This window comes from Gnatocerus cornutus, chromosome 4 (assembly GCF_029298725.1).
Source record: "Gnatocerus cornutus isolate USDA-ARS CGAHR chromosome 4, icGnaCorn1.1, whole genome shotgun sequence".
In the NCBI taxonomy this organism is placed as follows: domain Eukaryota; kingdom Metazoa; phylum Arthropoda; class Insecta; order Coleoptera; family Tenebrionidae; genus Gnatocerus; species Gnatocerus cornutus.
Window position 1 is genome coordinate 193,158 of NC_142236.1, and position 20,321 is coordinate 213,478.

Consider the following 20,321-nt stretch of genomic DNA (forward strand, 5'->3'; position numbering starts at 1 on the left):
AACAAATCTTGTAATAATAGATTTATTAGATATTGCGCCGCAATGGCTTTACTTATATAATAATAATAATAATAATAGTTATGTAAAGAGTTTGTATCTGATCAACTGATTATTCACACCATGAGGTTTAAAAACTCGAATTTGTTCGTTTCATCAATTATTATTAATCATAGAAAAACCATATTTTCCAAAAAAAAAACCTATTTACAAATCTGCTAGCTCCAGAGCTTCAGTAACCATCTGATTAAATACAAACCACATGTCTAACAAGTATGAGTCCATCACTGAAGAAATTTAGTGTTAGTGGCAAGAAACTTTGCTTCAATTTAATAAGTCAGTTTCGAGGAAAAATTATTGTCTATTACAATTCTAAACATAAAAAGAAGCAAAGTGATCAACAATCCAACGAAACAAATCGTGGTTACAAAAAGTTTAGTGCCACAAAACCCTGATTTATTAAATTGAATACAAGTCCATTACAACCAACGGTTACTATGTGAAGAAATAACTGCGGAAAAACCGTGACGGCCCATCTGAATTTCGTTTGAGAGAAAATAAAGAAAATAAGAGAACCGAAACGAATTCAGACAAACGTCAGTTGAGGTAACATATTATTTACATATCCATAGATTAACTTTTCTTTCTACATGCAGCATACGGACAGAAGGATAATTCGAAATTCTAAATACATGAAAAGCTCAATAACAAACTGTTAAATCGTAATAATAATAACAGAAGAAACAAGTAAGCAGTGTTTCCGTGTGGTCGCGGTTGGCTGCGGAAACGAAAATATGCACCCGGCCTCCGCTGATGCTAACACTCCCGTATTTGCAATCTCTATGCACTGACATGACGACACTAACTTTACTTTCCACAGTGTTGGCAACATTGAAACAAAAACATTTAATAAATCCACTTGACTCCAACCTAGTTAAAGTTTATCACTCTATATTTGCACAAAGTAAAATATTCTCGAAAAACTGCGGCGCCACGGCACGCATCTCTAACTAAACCAGAAAAAAAAGTAGATGGTGCTGCGTGCCGTCGCGCCTACTTAACCAAACTAAAATTTCGATTATCAATAATTGCATTTACTTCCGGTTTGGTAGTCCTGCTCCGGATATCGACTATATACACAACAACAAAAGAGAAAGAAAGAGAAAAGAAGCTAAAATGACATGTATCTATGAATTTATTCCCTCCGATTAGTGTTTTTAAGGTTGAATTTTCCTGATGCTTTTTTTACCGGTTATAGTTTGTCACTTTCACACTATTTTCAACAACACCCGCGGTGTAACAGTGTCCATTCACTTGTGCGGGATGGTGCATGGCACTGAGTGGCGGGGTTCATATTTTTTGAATCTTTTCTCCGACTACTACAGGGTTGTTGCGTCGAATCTCCTGGGCGCCCATCTCTCGGTAGTTAAAACTGCAGTCGTGTTTGTCGCTGTATCGATGGATGGCGCAAAACAGACCTCCGCAACGGCACTCGAAACCTACAAGACGACAAATTCAAATTTCCCTCCCAAAACGCACCATCAACTCCAAAACTACCTGTTAGTCCGACCTTCTTGCGACACGTGGCGCACCGATTCTTTTTCTTTTTCGCGTCTTTGTCGGCGTCCTTCTCGTCAGAACTGTTGTCGACATCCGGACTATTGGTGACGGTGTTGGCGACGGCGGAATCGGTAACTTCAATTGGCTCGCTGCTGGTCGCCCCCTCATCGACGGCCTGCCCAAAATAAAAAGTCGAATTGTAAAATTTGCCGCAAAATGCGTTCCGACCGCCAGCTTAATCAACCTCTTTTAAATATTTACTTGGTGCATCGTCATCGGGCGGCGGAGCGTCGTCCTCCTCGCTATGCGTCGAGGGGGGCAAGTGGTTTTTTGACATTGGAATTTTGAAAGAAACGTCGCAAAAATGACGTCATGACGACGACGCACAAAGCACTATGATCGATTAAAAAACGGAATTTTCTTTACCTCTCTGGGAAGCTCGGGTACTGGCGAAGACGAGATGTGGTTGATGGTGGTTTGGGCCGTCGCCGTGTCCCTGAGGGCGCTAAGACTCGTGGGCGTGGTGGGAAGCTGTTGTTTCTTTTTTAGCGCCTCCTACAAACATTCCCTCAACTCCAAGAGTCAAAACTGGCGACTATACTACCTTGTAACACAGTGAGCAAAGACCGTCGGTGGCGGGGCTGCCGTAAAATCCGCATCCGGACCGGCATAGCGCCTGCATCGGATTCGATTCACGCTCCATTTCTCCACCAAGAAGGCAACCCAAAAGAAAAAAAAAACTAAACAACGGTCCTCTTCTCTCGGTCCGAGTCGAGTGGATCCCCTGTCACGACCAAACGATATTTGGATTTATCTGCAACGACAGAAAAAGTACGAGGTTAACGACACGCCGACTATTTTCGTCAACATCTTTTTTTTCCCACCTGATCGATCAGGAAGCGCTGATATTTTTAACACACTCTTTCGTGCAAGAAACGGCGAAAGCGTTTTTGTTTTGACGGCAGGTGTCACTAAACCCGCATTACGACACTTGACAGATAACCATTTGATAATGAGGGCATCGACTTTGGGTCAGGTGCACGAGCGACGCCGGAAGCACCTGAACTGGACCCTTTTGAAAAGACGTTTCACAGTAATGGAGCATTTCCTGGTGTAAATTGCTACGTGGTCGTTTTGGAATGATAACAGCAAGAGGCGTTTCGTCAAAGAAGAAAAGAACTTATCTCAAGGTCGACGGACGCCATATAGTGGGCTGTTTTTAGAAAGAATTGACGCTCACGGTGTGTAAATATTAGCGAGTTTCTGCAATTAGCTCACAAGGGAAAGGCCTGACATGGAAAACTCAAAATCGTGTGATAATTTTTTATGCAATCTGTTTTGAATTTTATTAGACACGTGTCGCGGCTTTTTTTCTGGTGGGGCTTCTATTTTCGAGAGAAAAATGAAAATTGGAAATTTTACACCGTACATTTTAATACGATTTACGCCTTTTCAATTGTCAACCCATCCGAGTTTTTTGGTTCGAATCTTGCGAGGGACACTTTTTATTTTTTGTTTTTTTCTCAAATTTAAAGTTTTCGCGTCAAAGTAAATATGTATAATTGTATTACGTCAGTAATTAATTAAGATGCAAATTTAAAAAGTCACTCTCTATAATTATAACATGCGAATTTGCGAATGTTTTAAAAAACAAAAACGCCATTCAGAGGCCTTTTTAAATGTGACCTTACAACATTTTATCTACAATTATTCTCAATTTCCAATTTAAAAAAATTATGAAAAATCATCTCGAATCAAATGTCAAAATTGTTACGATATAATTAATAGTATATTGTATAACAAGTGTTGAAAATGGAAGATTTCACACGAGTTTTGCAGAATTGAGCCACGAGCCATAGGCGAGTGGCTTAAGCAAACGAGTGTGAAATCGAATTTTCAACACGTGTTGTACACGATATTTTTCCGACGACCACAAAAATCGCAGAGTTAATATTTATTTTTTTTAATTAAAGTTTATAATTTACACTCTTCCACTTGCTAATAACGGTGCAAAAACACGTCAAGTTATCTCTGTTCAAGTTAAAACTTAAAATGCATTCGGCAGAGCACCTAGCCGCCGACAAAATAATTATGCCGTTGCGCCGAAAGTTAGATACCGATAATGCCCGATCTGTATCGACCTGTGTGCAATATAAAAACACACAGCTGTCGGCCAATCAGAGATCTCAAATTTTTCATTGCACACGGGTATGCGCTTCCTTCATCTTCGCACTGAAATTGTTTGCAATTTTAAATTTTCACTACGAGAAAACTGTATGAAATGTGGCATATTTTATAGTGGTCGTCGGAAAAATCTTTTTCGGATTTGTTATCATTGTTTTTAGATGAAGATTGCAGAACATTGGATAAAACATGGTGGATAAAACGTTGAATCGAACTATTGGATTATAAAATATTGCCTACTTGAGAAATTTAACCTACTGTAGGTTAACTATACTTGGTATACGTAATCTAAAATAATCAACTTGTACCGTAAATAAATGTTAACTGTAGTGGCAAACGACAATTAAAATTAAGTAATTTCTTGAATTTTTTTTGCAATTTTGACATGACCGATTGTATCGGATTTGATAAATAATCAAGTTCAAAGTTTAGTTTTGGATAAAACAGTTTGAAAAAAATGTCCCTCGGCAAGATTCGAACCCCGAAACTCAGATTGAAAATTTTAAAAAACTTTTCTTTTAAAAATAGGAGCCCCACCACAAAAAAAAACGCGACACGTGTCTAATAAAAATCAAAGCAGATTGCATAAAAAAATTATCACACGATTTTGAGTTTTTGTCAGGTTTTTCCCTTGTCAAGCAAAAGGTCGCCACAGATGTTCGCTTTACCGACACCGCAAAATTACGCATTGTTTACAGGTAAGTTGACCTTTACCAATTAGAAAAATCCTCAATGCCACCGCAGTGCTACCAACCTACGTTATTTACAATTTGCACGAAATGAAAATAACATCACCGTTGCTACTATTTTTAACACCGTGGAAATAATAGCCAGCATAGTACACACGACGAAGGCCACAATTACATACCAATTCTCCCACAAGAATTGCAAAACGCTCATAATCACTTATCTGAGTAAACTTTGCTTAAAACCATCAATGACGTCACATGCATTGATATTACGTCATAACTGTTACCGCATTCTAACCTGCACAATAGTCAAGTAGGTCATTCCGCTGTCATTCAATTGTTTTTCGTTTGGATCGATGAGTGGGAGGGAGATGGGGGAGAAAGGAATGTTTATAAAAGTGTGTCGATGCAACGTTCACTTGTTTCGGCGATCTTCCACGAAGATTTCGGTTGCTCTGTAGAAAGTACGGCTACTAGGATGCGAACTAGAGCTGAAAGAGACACGTGTCGCGTACCATAGAAGAGGGAAAGGAAGGAAATGTCGCGACTGAAATGAAAAGTTGGTCACAGTGATGCGATGGATTCGTGAAGGTGGTACAACTGGGGCACATCGATTTTCTTCAAGGTTGAGGATGTTACGTGGACGATGGTTTTTACTCTGTATTTTTCATAGTGACCCAGATTTCTTATCAAAAGATTCACCGAACAGGTGCACGAGTCCCCGGAAAGCAAAACCTGCTCTCTAACCTTTAAAAAAACCCGTTCCAAAGATAAATTTTGCTAACGGATCCAAAAACTGCACCGAATTTTGCTTTCTCGAGTCGAACCAGTCGCGAAAGTCGGCCAACACGTTCCGTTATGTCTCTCCATTCTTTTCCGAATCTTTTACAACCTGCTCCACTTACCACGAAGAAGAAGAAGAGAAAAGCAACAAAAGAGAAGCGTGCGAAAAATTTTCGCGGTTACGCAAGCCGACGGCGATGCGATCCACTTCTTACACTTTCTACTTTTTTCTTTCTCCGTAGAGGAAAAAACGCGTTCGTTTTCGCGACCTACTCGGATTTTCGTTTGTCCTTTCGCAGATGTTGCAATTTAGAAAACGTTACGCACCGTTGGAGGTCGTTTTCGTCTTGACCAACCACGTGTCACAACTTATTTCAACCAATCACCTTTGATCCTACACATCCACGTGACGAAAATCAAATTCACCCTCCACGTGCCCGCGAAATTAAAATTGACGTTTTTCTTAATTTTCAATCCAATCCGAGTCAACCACACCAAGGTCGTTCGTGCACAATCACATCATTTCGTAACGTTAATTGCTCAAATTCATTACGCCCCCGACAAAAGAACATCGGATTTCACACATTTTTTATTAACGTATCAAAGTCCAAAAATGTGACGTCACGACCTTGCGACAGGTCTCTTCCGTCTCATTGATTGACATGGGGGGGCGGCGAGGGGGCAGACATTCTCACACCACACAGCATCGGAAAAATGCACGTGGTGAAGGTGAAGTGGTGTGAGTAACCTCGTCAAGGGCGTGCGCGGTTCGCCGCCGCCGCCACTCATTTCGCCCCCGGCTAATTGGCACACGCATGCACGCACATGTGGTCGGGGGCGGCGGGACCGCGGACGAATTGATCAAACGCGGAATTTTAAATTCGCAAAATTTTGTGATTCCCCAGGTTTTCTTGAAAATCATCATATCGTCATCCGTGACGTCACGAAATTCATCAAATGACTCACCGTCCGTTATTTTAAACAAAAATAAAAGAACGCCAGCGTTATCAGCTGTGACCCTAACGTTTATCACTGTCCATTCCAAGCCCTCGTGATTCCTGGTCCACGACGAACCTGAAGACGACGGCCACAAGAAGGTCGAAACACTCGCGAGAACGTGACTAACCCATCGGTATTTCCGCCAACGAAAGATAAACCGAGCGTACAAATTCGATTTTAATGCCAGTAACCTTGCAGGGTCATCGTCGAAACAAAGACGCAGTGATTTCCTTCAAACACCGTGTATATATTCACACTCACCTCAATTTTTTTGTTTTAATTAAACAACACACACGAAACAATAAATCCCAGAGGGCACTGACACGACACGCCGTTTGTTTTTCTTCCGAAACGATGTTGTATTGTTTCTCACGTGTCGTAGGCCGAGTGTTTCTTCATCTAGATGAGTGCAGAATGCGTCGTTAACGGATTTCTTTTCGCGATCTCACCTCCAACACCGACGACATCGAACTGACGTCGAAAGCTGAAAATTTTCGACGTTGATGCTTGTTGTGCGCAACTCGAGTGACACGTGCCGACTTATGCGTTGTACACGTGCGGAACAAAGACGAAACGTTGGCGCAAAGATGGCGGACCGTTGGAAAGTTGCCGAGTCAAGTTCGGGCGCCTTGGACGATTTACGGCGCAATCATTGATGATAAAAGTGCGATGGTTTTTTGACGAAAGACCAAAACAATAGGTTGTTGATCGGAGACGCTCTTTGTGCTATTTTCGGACCGATGATACTTCGGGGAACCAAAGAAAATTCGGCGGAAACCGGTGCGTCACTTTCATAAATACGACTTTTTTTTTTCGAAATTTTGACTTCGTGCGTTTGTTTAGAAATTCGACTTTGCTCCCGGCGCTTGACGTGTCGAAACGCATTGTTCGATATTAAATATAGAACCAAAGAAGGCCTAGATTTTAAATCAATCAAACGTGCCATGACTTTTCCGGAACTTTTTTTTTTTCGCCATTCCTAATCAGTTCCTCGTACGTCGCGTCATTGCCAACAGTGACGCACGAAAACACCAAATATCACCTTCGACAATGGTGCGAAATGAGCATAAAGAATCTAGAATGTTGTGAAACAAAGCCAACTACGATAATTGCCGTTTCTCCACCTGTATCCGTCATTTATCCGTCTCTCTCTTTGCACTTGTTTCGCGTTTCGACCTTCGAGTTTCGCGACCTTCTCCGTCAGCTGATGTGCGCAAAAATCACAGCCTGCTAATCACAGTGGCGTATCGTCGCGTCGATCAAGGCCGGCTGTTATCTCGTTGCGTTAAAAAAATTGCTTAGAAGGTGTACAGGTGGTGACGTGGGAAAGTGACGAAACGTCGCGATGTGACGAGGGGGAACGGTGAGGATGCGACCTATAGTGACATCCGATATTGAGAAACAGACGAAGTGGGCCATGAAATAAAATTCAGCAAATTTTAAAAATCTAGATGCTATGGGCTTTGAGGGGAGCCTATTCCAAAGACATTATAATAAACCCAACTTTCCCTCTTTCTGTTTGATTATTATCGTTCTCTTGTCGTTAACATAAATCTCTAACGAGCAGCTTATCGCAAATTCAAATACAAGTGTACCAACCGTAATTTAGACGATAAACGTCGATTTCTAAGTTCTAAATCCCTAAAAATCAACATTATCTCTGGCAATTAAAATTAATGATGATCAATATGTATTTTGCAGGAAAAGCCCAAACAAAATTAATTCCATTGTTCGTTCCCGAGACAGTCTTTGACCTTTACGCGTTTTCTGTGTACAAAATTAAACCACGCCAACTGCGATCCTTCACACTTATTAATAAAATAAAGCATCTTCATCCCACCGCGACCGAAACGTCGGTTCCTCAAAATTCCTCCCTCTGTCCGAAAGGGATGAAAAAAAATCCCCCCTCATTTGTAGGTTGTTGACCCCGCCACTCTCACGTGGGGGCCGCGCCCTCCCCTTTGGGTGCACCAAATCACGCGACCTTGTTATCCAGTCTTCTTCGATGCAACAATTTTCATTAACCGCCTCTTCACCCGCCCCCAGTGCGTGTGGCGGATCGATAAAAGACGAACGCACTGTCACAGACAGGACCGTACAGGCAAGAATCGATAGGCCCGTGTTGCCGCCCCCATCGGTGGAGGCGGTTTCACTCTCGGCTTTAAAGGGGATGGACGGCGGCGGTATCGATCGGGGGTGGGAACGCACCCCTTCGAGTGCATAATTTAATGTAAGACTAGACGCGGGGAAGGGTTAGAAAAGTTAATTCGGTCAGATGCGTTAATTATAAGCACAGTGGCGGCGGAACGAGAGGACTTACCATGCTAAATGAGACGATGGCGGCAGTTTCAGTGGCGGTGCAAGCACATGGGGAGGTTGGTGGGCACTGCACCTAAAAAAAATTGAAAAAGTCAATATCCGAAGTCGCGACAGGTAAAAACTGTAAAAAAAATATATAGGCGAAAATTATTCGGGCCCGGTCCTGATAAGCTCCTCTACATAAACATTTGCTGTACACCTCCCACCTTTACGAAAACATGAAGCCCACAATTTATCAGAAGCAAAAACAAAAACAACGTGACGTCAAAAATGGGACCTTCAATTATTTTCTCCTTGTCGCATTAATTCTCACTATTTTCTCTCGAGACAAAAATTACTTCCAACTGGCTGGAGGCCAAGTTTACAGCCTACTTCCGGGCGCACTGTGCCCAATTGGGCTATATTTTCAGCAGCCACTTTTGCCAACCTAAAAACCACATCTGCCAAAACAAGGCTTCTTGATGATTTTAACGGAAAATAACAAATCAAGTTTCTTTGTTGTCTTTGTCGTCTTTTGTTTTCCCAACAATCCTGAAAATAATTTAATGTAAAAAAAAACGTAAAGTAGGCTTGTTGTGACTTGAGGAGGCTGTGGAAAAAACAAATGCGTTGCGTAAGATCCCACAATGTAGCGATTTTCTCCTTTCCTTGGAATTTCACGCGAATAGAAATACGCGAATTGGTTTTACCGACGTCCTCTGATGGATTTTTGGGAATTTTACGGCTCAAATTTAGGGAAATTCGTCCAATAACAATGCAACAGAAAGTAACTGTACTGAGGAAAATGGCGACATACGATTATACATTCTGGGCACAACATATGCCAGATATTCGCCCAATCGGCGATAAAACAGCGAGTTTTTTAGCATCCACGCAAAGCAAACTTGTTAAAAAACAATTTGTACTTACATAAATGTAATTTTAGGCCAAAATAATCCAAAAAACTGAAGGATGACAGGGCAATCCACATCAACTACACAATTGATAAAGTCGTAGACTGGTATGTCCACGTGACGTTCATGGAGCTACCTGATTGGCCGGCGAGTGTCGAAGGGAAAACGCGACAGAGGCGCCACTAAAATTAAAAAAAAGTGACGCGTGAAAATGAATGGTCAAAACTGTTTGTAAACCCCCGTAAACACGACCAAATCAGAAATTCAAATCCAAAACTTGAGTGTAGGTGGTAATACAACTTTTTTTGTTTTAACCATACTTGTTGTGAGTGGAGACACAGCCGTGATGTGCGTTTATTTTGAAAGTAAATGTGGGAAAGGGAGATAATCTGATTTAATTTATGGACCCACATAAAGACACGTCGGTAGAATGTACATACTACGTCAGTTTCGAGAATGATTACTTTTCTAGCAGTTTTTTTCTTCCGCTTCGTCACTCTAACCACTTCCATGAAACGTCATTTTTTTGACAATTTAGGTTAGGTTTTCACACTTTTCACATATTGAGCTAATTTCGAGTTTTCGCTCCCAAAATGAAGACAGAAGGTTTGTTCCTACATTCTTCTTCAGTTTACATGTTTTATTCGTTTCAGAAGTCAAGGATTTCTTCAGTAAGACCGTAACTGAAAATGAAGACCTTTCCGTGGGGGTTGTCGCTATAATGACTTTAATGAAAATCATAGAGAAATACGAAGGTACCAACAATTTTGCACGGCTCTTTTTCCTGTGCTTTGAGCTATTGAATTGCAGATACAACAGTGCAAGGTTTGGATGAGAACCTCAAAATAGGAATTTCTGCTATTAAGACGATGGACCATCCAGTAACTGCCATAAATTCCGGTTGCGAGCTCTTTATGCGATTTATAACGTTCGCTAAACTAGACTTTACTGTAATTCCCGCCCTCAAAGTAGCACTTTTATTTGAGTCTTATTTTAGAGCTTTGAGCAATGCAGACAAGTGATGCTGAATCGGGGCCACATTTTCCTAAAACGGTTGCAACAGTGTCGGGGGAAAATCGTCAAATTGGCAACCAAGTTTATAGCTGATGGCTCTGTAAGTTTCTTTGAATTTTAACATGAGCACCAATGAGAAATTCCAGAAAGTGTTAACCCACTCTAGATCCAGAGTTGTCTTGAAGACTTTAACTGAAGCGTGGAAGCAAAACAAGCAGTTTGAAGTCTACGTTACGCAATCGGCCCCGGACAATAGCGGGTATGGAATTTTTTCCTTTGGTTGTCCAGACTTATGAACATATTTTTAGGGAGGTGATGATGAGGAATTTACGTGCAGAAGGAATCCCATGTACTCTTATTCTAGACAGCGCCGTTGGATACGTGATGGAACAGGTCGATTTTGTGATGGTTGGAGCTGAAGGAGTCGTGGAGAGCGGCGGCATCATCAACAAAGTATGCCTGCACAGCCAATGACCTTTATTGGATTGTTTTTTAATAGGTTGGTAGCTATACTATGGCAGTTTGTGCGCGTGAAATGAAGAAGCCTTTTTATGTCCTCACTGAAAGTTTCAAGTTTTCGCGGCTTTTCCCTTTGAATCAGGGCGACTTACCCGCGGAGTACAAAGTACGTTTCAAGGGTTTTAACACTCTCTGATTATTGAGTTGCAGTTTTCATCAAGTTCGGCGAAACTGGAGGAAAGGGCGCTAAAGGAGATCCACCCTTTGGTGGACTACACTCCTCCCTCCTACATCACGCTTTTATTCACGGATTTGGGGATTCTCACCCCTTCAGCTGTGAGCGACGAACTCATCCAACTTTATTTGTAATTAAAATACATTTATTCAAAACTCAGTCAAACTTAGTTATAAAATTTAACACAATCACAGAAATTAATAGCACACTCATTACTGTTAAACTAATCTGAGCTGTCTTCATCACAGTGTTAAAAGTCAGAGGAATGACACTCTATAAGCCGCACATAAAGTCTCGACAACAGTGTAGATTTGTTCAAAGTTTGGTCGATTCTCCGGTTTGTATTCCCAACATCTTAACATCATTCTGTACATCTCGTCGGGGGTGTTTTCGGGTGCGGGCATCCGATAACCAGAATCGATCTTCTCGCGAGCTTTCGAGTTACTCATGCCGCTGTAAGGCGTCCCTCCACGGGAGAAAATCTCCCAACAGAGAATCCCGTAGCTCCAGACATCACAAAGAGACGTGTATTTTCCTAAAAATCGAATAAATAATCTTGTTTTGTTGTGTTATTTTTCGTACCGAAATTAAGAGCTTCGGGCGCCGTCCATTTGATGGGAATTTGCTTCATGCCGTCGGAGACGATGTACTCTTCTTCCTCGCGCGACATCCCAAAGTCTGAGATCTTCACCACGTTGTTGTAACCTGTAATCTTCGAAATGAACACTCGCTTCTTCATTTTCCGAAATCTTACCAACTAAACAGTTCCGTGCAGCCAAATCCCTGTGGATGCAATTCTTAGATTCGAGATATCTCATCCCCGCGGCGGCGTCTAAACACATTTTCATGAGTTGCCCGTCGGCTAACGCCGCCGATTTCTTGCGCAAGAACGTCAGAAGAGATCCTCCAGGTACCAACTCCATCACGATCATAATGGGTTGTTTCTGCACGCAGATTCCGATGAGTTTTACGATGTTGGGGTGGTCGTACTGCTTGAGGATCCTCCCTTCTTGAAGGAACTTCTTCTTGTGATCTTCCGGTAGAGTGACTCTGCAGGTTTTAACAGCGACCACTTCGCTGCTGTTTTTCAGTTGCGCTCGATACACGTCCCCGAAGTTTCCCTGAAAATATATAAGATAGGATTTGGGGAGCTGCAGCTCGAATTCTTACTCTTCCTATTTTGTCCAGGAGAAGCACGTCGTCGTTGTTGAGTTCCCATCGTTCCCTCGGGATCGGTTTGTATAATATGGCACCAGAGCGGCCCGTCACGGGAAGACCGCTGTTGTACTGATAGAGAATGAGCTCGCGGATGCTGGGGAAAGCGGGTCCTTCAAAGCGGTAATGTCCCTGGAAGCACAAATGAAAAGACGTGTGAGTTGTGGAGTGACGACGTACCTCCGCTGTCGTTTGTACGATGAAGTGCTTGTGGCCTCCCCAGCACGCCGAAAGAACAGTTTGACACTCGTCGTTCCTCGTTGTCTCTCGGACCAAAAAATCGCCATCTTGAGTGAGGAGTCTGACGACTTCTTCGCGGGGCAGGACGCCGTGGAACCATTCTTCATCCACCAGCGACTTGTTGGTGGTCAAAGCGACCTAAATCAGAACGAGAATGAGTTTTCAACAACACTCAAAACTCGATGCTTTAGTTAGTAGAAGCAGAAATGTTAGAGTACGTGTTAGCACCTACAGGATCTCCCCCCTCGCTTCTGGGGGCAGAATCCCTCCTCGCCTTAGTACGTGGCGGCGCAACCGGCGACGACGGCACAGATTTCCGTCGGAACGGTTTCCTAAACATATTAACAATCTTTTGATGCCCGAACCCCCTTTTCGTTTCATTGCTGCCACCCTACAAGAGTAGTATAAACCCACCGCCACCACCAACCACCCCCGGCACTCACCTGTTCGCTCGTGTTACTAATAAAAGTCTGATTATCAATGGAAAGATCGCAACCGGACGGAACTTCTTCACACCCCAATTCGTTAAGAGCGCTCTTAATCAATTCGGTTTGTTTCAACATTTTGCGCTCTTGGCATTTGAGTTCGTTGATTTCTTTTTTCGTCGAGTCAACGCCTGGTAACAACCTGGAAAAAGCGACCGCTGCAATTAATCATTGCGACATCGAGGGTGAAAAGTGCTCACCTGTGATTCGAGTCGGTTTTGCCGTTGGAGAGGTTGTCGGACGTAAGAGACGAACGTTTTTCTTGGTTTTCTTTGATGCCGCTTTCGAGGTCGGAGAGTTTGTTGCGCAGCCACTCCACGGTGAGGTTGTCCACAGTGAGCTGGTTGGGCAGGAGCTTCCCTGCACTGTCCTCCACGAGGCTCTCGTCGAACGTGAACTTGACCGGCTCAGTAGGGGTCGTTCTAAACAAAAAAATAAGAAAACTGCGCGTTTATTCCAACTCAACTCACTTGTGCTTCTCGGTGAAGTCCTTGTACTCTTCGTTCGGCTTCACCGCCTCCAAACTCGCCTCGATTCTCTTCTGGACTTCCCTGAACTTGTCCGCAGTCAAATCCGAATGGCTGCTGACTTCTTGCAAGATCTGTTTCCTGTAATCTTGTGCCGTAGTGATTTTCTTCAAATGTTGCAACTCACCAAGCCAAGATGAAGGCCTCTTGTAAAGCCTGTTGATGCTCCAATAGTCCTGGCAACAGTACAGTTCGAAAATCCTTTTCGAATTCCACGGCTTCACACAATAACAAGACGTATTCGTTGTGCGTCAAGTGCAGTTTTCTGCAGGCTTTCTGGTACTTGTCTCGGACTTCGTCTAGTTTCCTTCCACCTCTTCCGGCTGCAACAGCGAAACGATTGGCAAAGTTCAGGTGAAACTAAATTTAATTTAGTTTATTCTTAGTTTTGGCTCGCGATTCAAGGTTAAGAGCACATTTTTTTCTCATGGTACTTACATTTGACGTAATGTTCTTCGAATCGAGAGCGCATGAGTTTGTAGAGTTCGAGGTACTTCTGGTACTCTGTTTTCTTTCGGTTGACTTCGTCCGACAACTGCAAAAATGCGTTTATTGAAACTCGAATTTCTCATGTGGGATGGCGGTGTAAATTTAGAATGATCGATTCAGGGTATATTTATGGTACTAATAGTCAAAGAAAAAATGTTCTTTCTCGCATATGAAGGTCGATTTTGAGGTGGCAACGTGTCTCTAGAGAATGTTCATCTTCGACCTGGTTCCGTTCGTCTCCTAACCTGGATTTCGGCTCAAGTACCACCTGGTACCCGCGAAAAGTGCGCCGTGCATTTCCGCTAATTAGAGCCGAGATGAAGGTGCGCCAGCGATCAAGTTCAATGACTCAGAAGACCTGCGATGTCCACAGGTGATTGGCCGTTGTGTGCGACTCAGCTGTACTTTGTACTACATAATACGACACTTTGGTACCGACGCGCATTCTTACCTACTTTGGTGGATCTAACAACACGCGTGGTGGCAATATAACTGTATTGTGGAGAATTGTCTTGGCGAAAATTTGCAACGGAAGTTGGAAATGGTAGTTTCATGTTTTTCCACTCTGTCGAGCTTATGAACGATGCAACCGACTGCAAAATGTTGAAGAAAAGTGCGTCGGTCCGACGACCACATGTTTGGCCTACAAAGTTTTATCGGTGCCATAAAAAGCACGACAATAGCGGAAAACGATCTCGATTGAATTTTCTGTGTTTTTAGAACGGCGAAACGCAGTTTCGTTCGCTTCGATGTTCAAAAGTCAAAAGTCTCTAACTAGTTATGCGGTGGTAAATGTCAAAGAAAACAAATATTTGCAAATATCTTGTCACTGGTGATTCCAATGGCAAAAATACTTATTATGAAAATTGTACCTTATTAAATTTGCCACAGAAAAGATTTCGTAATATTTTTTATGTAAAGCCTGACGAAGGAGGGCTTTTAATTTCCCAAGGGCCATAATCAATTATGCCCGTGGTACATACAACGTTTTATTCTATTTTATAATTTCTAAAATATTCAAGAATCAGTAGTTTCTTGCAAGCGCTTGTGACGATGCAAATTTTAGTGCTGTGTTGATAGTAGGCTATTTTGATGTTGTTATGGACACTGCTGTAAACAATTTTTTTAAAATGGAAATTGTCGAAGCAAATAACGTTTACTCTGAAGAGATTAGACGAATTTGAAGCTGCTCAAGGAAAACTGATTCCCCAGAAATCAAAGGATTTGTATGTGAAAGAATATGACAAGTTTTGCGAGTGGCGGTGCACGAAAAACGCGGGCAGCAACTGTGATGAAAAACTGGTGATAAGTTGCATTTAAATAACTAATAATCAGCAAATTATTCGGCTTCCTTTGTAGTCAAAAATTTACAAACCTTCCTCCCTGTGGTGCATCTATTCGAAGCTCAAGAAAATGATAAAAATTAAAGAAAACATTGATATATCAAGGTTTCTGATGATTACTGAATATATGAAGACTAACTCCGTGGGTGATGAAGGGAAGAAGTCTTGGGTACTTCAGCAAAAAGAAATACAAGAGTTCATGGTAAAGGCACCCGATCTTGTGTATTTGTTGGTCAAGGTAAAGGCTTTTCTTTACTTCTCATATCCAAATTTAATAAATTGTGTATTCCAGGTTGTTACTGCTTTCGGGATATTCGGAGCCTGTCGTCGTCAAGAGCTGCACGACTTAACCATTCAAGATGTGAGAACTGAAGGAACAGTCTTAGTAGTGAAAATTTGTAGGACCAAAACTTATACTTCTAGGCAGTTTACAATAGTCCCAAACGAGGGTCCCATGGATTATATAGCTTTGTACAACAAATACGTTGCTTTACGACCTAAATACGTGAAAACTAACAGTCTGTTTTTGTCGTATCACAATGGCAAGTGTACTTTGCAGCCGGTAGGAAAAAATACTTTCGGGAAAATGCGTTCAAGAATTGCTGAATTTCTGAAGTTACCAAATGCAAATAAATACACAGGACATTGTTTCCGCAGAAGTGCTGCAACCATTTTAGCCGAATATTGCGTAGAAAATTCTCTGCAGAACAAAATCAAAATTGCTCAGAAAATCTGCGGAGGAGCTTCAATTAACATACCACAGACAAATGAAGGATCTGTTAAAACCAACAGGTGTTGGTTCATGTAATCTTACAATTGCAAATCCTAGTAATTGTACTTTTAATTTCTATAAATAATTAACATGATTGTATGATTTTCTTTAACAATAAATGTTCGATTACAAAGCTTGTTTGAACACCATAAAAATCAAATTGCTTGGTGAATTTTGATTAATCTGTGCCATAAAGCTCAAATTATGCCCGCATTTCGGTGCTTATAAACAACATTATAATCTAATCTAATAATTTTTGAGATATGAAAGTATTTTTCAAAATTTCAAGAGTTTTATTCTTTGGTGCACCTCAGTTGAAACATGGAACTTAGTGCCTTTTTTTAGATTGAGGAAGCATTGAGTGAACTTTACCCACGAAATTTTCCAGCAACTTATGAAATTAATCTTCTGCAAATTCTTTTTCATGGTACTTATTTTCTTCAAGAACTTCTTCTAGTTTTTGAGAGTCCCCAAAAGAACAGGATGGATTTTATGTATATCTTTGTTGAAACCGTACAATTTAGACTCAATTATCTAAGATTCACATAAGATGAACCGCAACAATTACCACATACTGTTGAAAAATAAAACTTAACTTTTCCACGCAAAATTAAAACTAGAACTCTTACCACTATTAAAACAATTACTTTTCACTAGTTTATTTTAAATAAGTGAAGACACAGTTTTAATTGCCTTCTGAACTTCATTTTGGTCTTGATGTCTGTCTTCAGCAACAATCAGCAATAATAAAGTTGGTCATTACCAATATTTAAAATTCGTAATGAACAACATTTTTAACCATTTTGTCACTGTAAAATCCTTTAGAGTTCTTAAAAACAAAAATGGTTTTCAACCGGTTCGGTCCCAAAATAAAAAATTCTAAAATTGCTTTCTCTTGCTCTAAAATTGATTTAGTGTTTGAATTGTCAAAGTTACGTAATTTTAGAGAAAATAGTGCCATTTTTTATTCTTCCGAAGAACAAAAATTTCTAAAATTGTTCTTTCTTGCTCTAATATTTCGGCATTTAAATAGGCAGTAAATTCTCCAATTTTGATTGTCTTGACGTTAAAATTACCAAAATTACGAAATTTTAGTGTAAGTAGAGGGAAAATTTGATTTATTCTTTCAAACAAAAATTCTAGAATTGCTCTTTTTTGTTCTAATATTTTGGCATTCGGCACAGTTAATAAACATGTCGAATGTAGTATTTAGTCCAATTTTTTTTGAATTGGCGTTAAAACTGCCAAAGGTACTGAATTCAATAGAAAAAAGAGAAAAATTTTGGTCTATATTGTCAGTAAATATTTCAAAAATTGCTCTTTCTTGCTCCAATATTTTGGCATTTGACACTGTTAATAAACGTGTCAAAAGTAGTAACTTTGATTGTCTTAGTCCTAGTTTATTTTGCCTGGACTTATTTCGTTCTCTTCGATATTCCAAAACTGCCTTTTTCGGTACCTCATCTGTTGCAATGGTCATAACTTCGCTGCAACAGCATTTAAACGAGTTTAATTGATCCAATTGACTTCTTTATGGAGGTTGAGTGGCGTCAATCGTCTGTTCACAATTTTGAGGATCATAAATCCCGGCGAATTGAATTAGGGCGTGACACCACCAAATCAAAAGTCGGAAAAAGCGTCGAAAATTCCAACCCAAAGCCTTGAACCTCCTCGTTTATCGCTGAAAGTTGCTGTAATCGCCACAAACATTCGAAAACTGCTAATTTGAATACCAGTCGTTGCTTCGAATTCCTCGAAAGCGGAAAATGCACGTCGTTAACTAATGAGACGAAATGAAGATCGCTCGTTTGTTTATTTTAGAGTCGCCAGGTATAACATCATAAAACACCGTCTTTTGTGTCGTAACAAGTCTCAGGCCTTGACTTTTGTTGCCTGAAGATCAATCCTCTGTCTCTGCAACAGGTAGATTCTATTTATAAAAAGGTCCGACACCGCTGAAATTTATAATATTTGTTCGTCTGCGCGAGGTTGCTGCTGCTTCTACCTGTGACTGCATTATTCTAATCATTTCCGTTTGTTTACAACAAGATAAACAATCAAGATTGGAATTAATGCGTTTTGCTGAAAGTTCAGCAAAATTGCCAAGGATCTAGATCACTGCCATTAATAATCTCACGGGTTTTTCTCGATTGTGATGAAAATCTGCGTTTGGCCTTAATTCCGCGCGAGAATTGGAATAAATAAAAAAGGCTTTCTTAAGAGATTTCGCGGATTTTTTGGTGATTATGTAAGAACCGGAATAATTAGAAAAGTGAAGGTCATCTTGGGACCAAAAACCCGAAAACTTTCCGCCCGTCTTTCTTTTCCCATCGTTATTTATAAACCAAGCCATAAAACTTGGTCAGCCGCCACGAAACCTCTCAACTTCCCTCTGGAACTCCATTTAAAAATAGAATCGTTCTCGAAATAGCACTCACATGTGTGAACTGCTGCAGAATCCTCGTGTGTTCTTCCTGATACGCCTTCCTCACCTTCCTCTTCTCAGCATAGAGTCCATTGAGCGTTTCCAAAACTTTACTCTCAATCGAGTCCGCGTTCTGTTTAATCAACTTCCCCGTCGTATCCAACTCCTCCATCATCGTCCTCCACGTCGAAGCCACTAAACTACCTTGCAACTCGTCACTTCTGTCAATCTTGAGCCCTTGGTTGACCACCGAGGCCAACGCAAGAGCGTAATCGCGATCACTTCGAACTTTGCTGAGGATGCAGCGTTTCATCGAGTCCAGAAGGCGCAACTCGGCGTCTTGACGCGACAAGAGGGCTTCATGGGCACTTTTGCCCTGCAAGTTGGTGGAGAAGCCCATGGCACTTACATAATGCGGACGTGTCCGACGCGCACTGGGACTCCAAACACCGCCGCCGCTCGTATTTACAGTCGAATGGCTATTTTCGAGCGAGGAAGGAGTAAAGAGTGGACGCGAAGCGGCATCTTTTGTTGGAAGGCGAGCTAACAATGGAAAGGTAGATGGGTGGGTTGATCACGTGGGTGATGGGTGCGACGACCAAAAACACACCATGGTTGTTCAACGTTTTGCTGTTTTTTAAATTTTCGAATTTGGAGCACCGCGCGCCCCAAAGAAATGAAATTTTGAGATTAAACTCATTCGTCTTTGACTGTTGGCGTGACTCCCAAATCTTAATTATTTTCCTATAATACGGTCTTTTATAGATCAGATTATCCAGCCTCCCAACATCAATGATGGCTGAGACGATGGAAAAAAAGCAGCGCCCAAGAAGTTTTTAAAATTCGCGCCACACCTACATTTCACCAATGTGACCAACATCAAAAAACCGAAAACCCTATGAGAGAAAACTGAGGTTATGTCACTTACAATGTCGCTTGTTCAAATTCAAAACGTAGGTTTATTTTTCGCTTTTACCTTTCCATTCGCACACTGTTTTAGGCCTTGGCGTCTCTGAAGCCCCAAAAGACAGTTTTTCGTCTTCTTCACACTACCGCAGCTGCTCAAAAAAACCGCTCCGGTCGCTACCGGATTACCCCCAGGAAAGACTTCCCTCTCACGTACGAAATGGCTAATCCCCCCCATCAGATAGCCCACAGAAAAACGTGGAATTCGTGGAACACCTGTAAGTGTGGCCTCCTTGTTTGAGCAATCTATCTTTGGTTGTTTCAGCGAATCTAGAAGGAGGTCTTCGCTCGTCTGAGACAGCAATTGAAGACATGTTTATAAGGAAATTTATGACGGGAACCTGGCATGCGTTGTTTGTTAGCGAAATTATAATTAAGCGCCAACATAATGTTGTGAGAATCGCGGGGATCATTAGGAGGAGCATAGGCGCAAGGAAAATGTATTTTCTCATTGGTTACACGGAAGAGTTGTTGAGTTTTTGGCTGCAGTGTCCTGTGAAGTTGGAATTACAAACTGTCGCTGATAAAAATGACGTTATTTTTAAGTATATTTAGGTTCATTGAGTACTAATTAGTTTATTTTAATAAATTGCGAGTTATGTTCCTGTTTTGTCTTCTAGTCTTGAAAAAAAGTAACTCTTACATACACAAAGTCGAGTCAGCAAAGGAAAAATGTCTATTATAACAACAGAAATAACATGTTAACCTTTTTTTTATTTTTAATATT

At 41.2% G+C, this 20,321-nt stretch overlaps 4 protein-coding genes and 1 long non-coding RNA gene across 7 annotated transcripts; 3 read left to right on the forward strand and 2 right to left on the reverse strand.

Moving 5' to 3' along the window:
* Positions 1 to 8: 8 nt before the first annotated feature.
* Positions 9 to 9,605, reverse strand: drn (zinc finger AN1-type doctor no). 2 transcript variants are annotated; one of them, XM_088033788.1, is made up of 6 exons: positions 9,441 to 9,605; positions 8,533 to 8,604; positions 2,162 to 2,371; positions 1,984 to 2,112; positions 1,555 to 1,732; positions 9 to 1,496 (listed from the first exon to the last, which is right to left on the reverse strand). In XM_088033788.1, exons 3-6 carry the CDS (start codon positions 2,258 to 2,260, stop codon positions 1,348 to 1,350), a joined length of 555 nt encoding a protein of 184 aa, XP_087889914.1. In that variant the 5' UTR covers positions 2,261 to 2,371; positions 8,533 to 8,604; positions 9,441 to 9,605; the 3' UTR covers positions 9 to 1,347. The 2 variants fall into 2 exon arrangements, with proteins under 2 accessions (XP_087889914.1, XP_087889915.1); XM_088033789.1 differs by lacking the exons at positions 8,533 to 8,604; positions 9,441 to 9,605 and adding an exon at positions 6,474 to 6,632.
* Positions 9,576 to 11,291, forward strand: eIF2Balpha (eukaryotic translation initiation factor 2B subunit alpha). Its single transcript, XM_088033787.1, has 8 exons — positions 9,576 to 10,030; positions 10,078 to 10,179; positions 10,235 to 10,374; positions 10,422 to 10,538; positions 10,585 to 10,697; positions 10,747 to 10,891; positions 10,938 to 11,063; positions 11,108 to 11,291. The coding sequence occupies exons 1-8, from the start codon at positions 10,018 to 10,020 to the stop codon at positions 11,264 to 11,266; spliced, it is 915 nt and encodes a 304-aa protein (XP_087889913.1). The 5' UTR covers positions 9,576 to 10,017; the 3' UTR covers positions 11,267 to 11,291.
* Positions 11,256 to 19,181, reverse strand: FER (tyrosine-protein kinase Fer). Of its 2 annotated transcripts, XM_088033786.1 has the most exons (12): positions 18,642 to 19,181; positions 14,038 to 14,134; positions 13,727 to 13,922; positions 13,543 to 13,680; positions 13,273 to 13,494; positions 13,031 to 13,214; positions 12,820 to 12,978; positions 12,528 to 12,725; positions 12,303 to 12,479; positions 11,887 to 12,253; positions 11,715 to 11,837; positions 11,256 to 11,667 (listed from the first exon to the last, which is right to left on the reverse strand). In XM_088033786.1, exons 1-12 carry the CDS (start codon positions 19,026 to 19,028, stop codon positions 11,390 to 11,392), a joined length of 2,526 nt encoding a protein of 841 aa, XP_087889912.1. In that variant the 5' UTR covers positions 19,029 to 19,181; the 3' UTR covers positions 11,256 to 11,389. The 2 variants fall into 2 exon arrangements, with proteins under 2 accessions (XP_087889912.1, XP_087889911.1); XM_088033785.1 differs by lacking the exon at positions 12,820 to 12,978 and having other exon boundaries at positions 18,642 to 19,118.
* Positions 19,182 to 19,191: 10 nt separating this feature from the next.
* On the forward strand, positions 19,192 to 19,486 carry LOC148175623 (uncharacterized). Its single transcript, XR_015769894.1, has 2 exons — positions 19,192 to 19,340; positions 19,394 to 19,486. It is a non-coding gene; the product is annotated as an uncharacterized LOC148175623 (long non-coding RNA).
* Positions 19,454 to 20,196, forward strand: mRpS24 (mitochondrial ribosomal protein S24). The gene is made up of 3 exons (XM_088033790.1): positions 19,454 to 19,581; positions 19,629 to 19,812; positions 19,860 to 20,196. The coding sequence occupies exons 1-3, from the start codon at positions 19,546 to 19,548 to the stop codon at positions 20,147 to 20,149; spliced, it is 510 nt and encodes a 169-aa protein (XP_087889916.1). The 5' UTR covers positions 19,454 to 19,545; the 3' UTR covers positions 20,150 to 20,196.
* Positions 20,197 to 20,321: the final 125 nt, after the last annotated feature.

Coding starts and splice junctions, on each gene's coding strand:
- FER (XM_088033786.1), bottom strand. CDS start 19,028: ATGGGCTTCTCCACCAACTTGCAGGGCAAAAGTGCCCATGAAGCCCTC. Junction 13,681..13,726: donor GAGGCCTTCATCTTGGCTTG/GTGAGTTGCAAC, acceptor ACAAGATTACAG/GAAACAGATCTTGCAAGAAG. Junction 13,495..13,542: donor GACTTCACCGAGAAGCACAA/GTGAGTTGAGTT, acceptor TTTTTTGTTTAG/AACGACCCCTACTGAGCCGG.
- eIF2Balpha (XM_088033787.1), top strand. Junction 10,698..10,746: donor TCGGCCCCGGACAATAGCGG/GTATGGAATTTT, acceptor ACATATTTTTAG/GGAGGTGATGATGAGGAATT. Junction 10,892..10,937: donor GCGGCGGCATCATCAACAAA/GTATGCCTGCAC, acceptor GTTTTTTAATAG/GTTGGTAGCTATACTATGGC.
- mRpS24 (XM_088033790.1), top strand. CDS start 19,546: ATGTCACTTACAATGTCGCTTGTTCAAATTCAAAAC. Junction 19,582..19,628: donor CGCTTGTTCAAATTCAAAAC/GTAGGTTTATTT, acceptor ACACTGTTTTAG/GCCTTGGCGTCTCTGAAGCC. Junction 19,813..19,859: donor GTGGAATTCGTGGAACACCT/GTAAGTGTGGCC, acceptor TGGTTGTTTCAG/CGAATCTAGAAGGAGGTCTT.
- drn (XM_088033788.1), bottom strand. CDS start 2,260: ATGGAGCGTGAATCGAATCCGATGCAGGCGCTATGCCGGTCCGGATGC. Junction 1,733..1,983: donor TACCCGAGCTTCCCAGAGAG/GTAAAGAAAATT, acceptor TATTTTGGGCAG/GCCGTCGATGAGGGGGCGAC. Junction 1,497..1,554: donor CAAGAAGGTCGGACTAACAG/GTAGTTTTGGAG, acceptor GTCGTCTTGTAG/GTTTCGAGTGCCGTTGCGGA.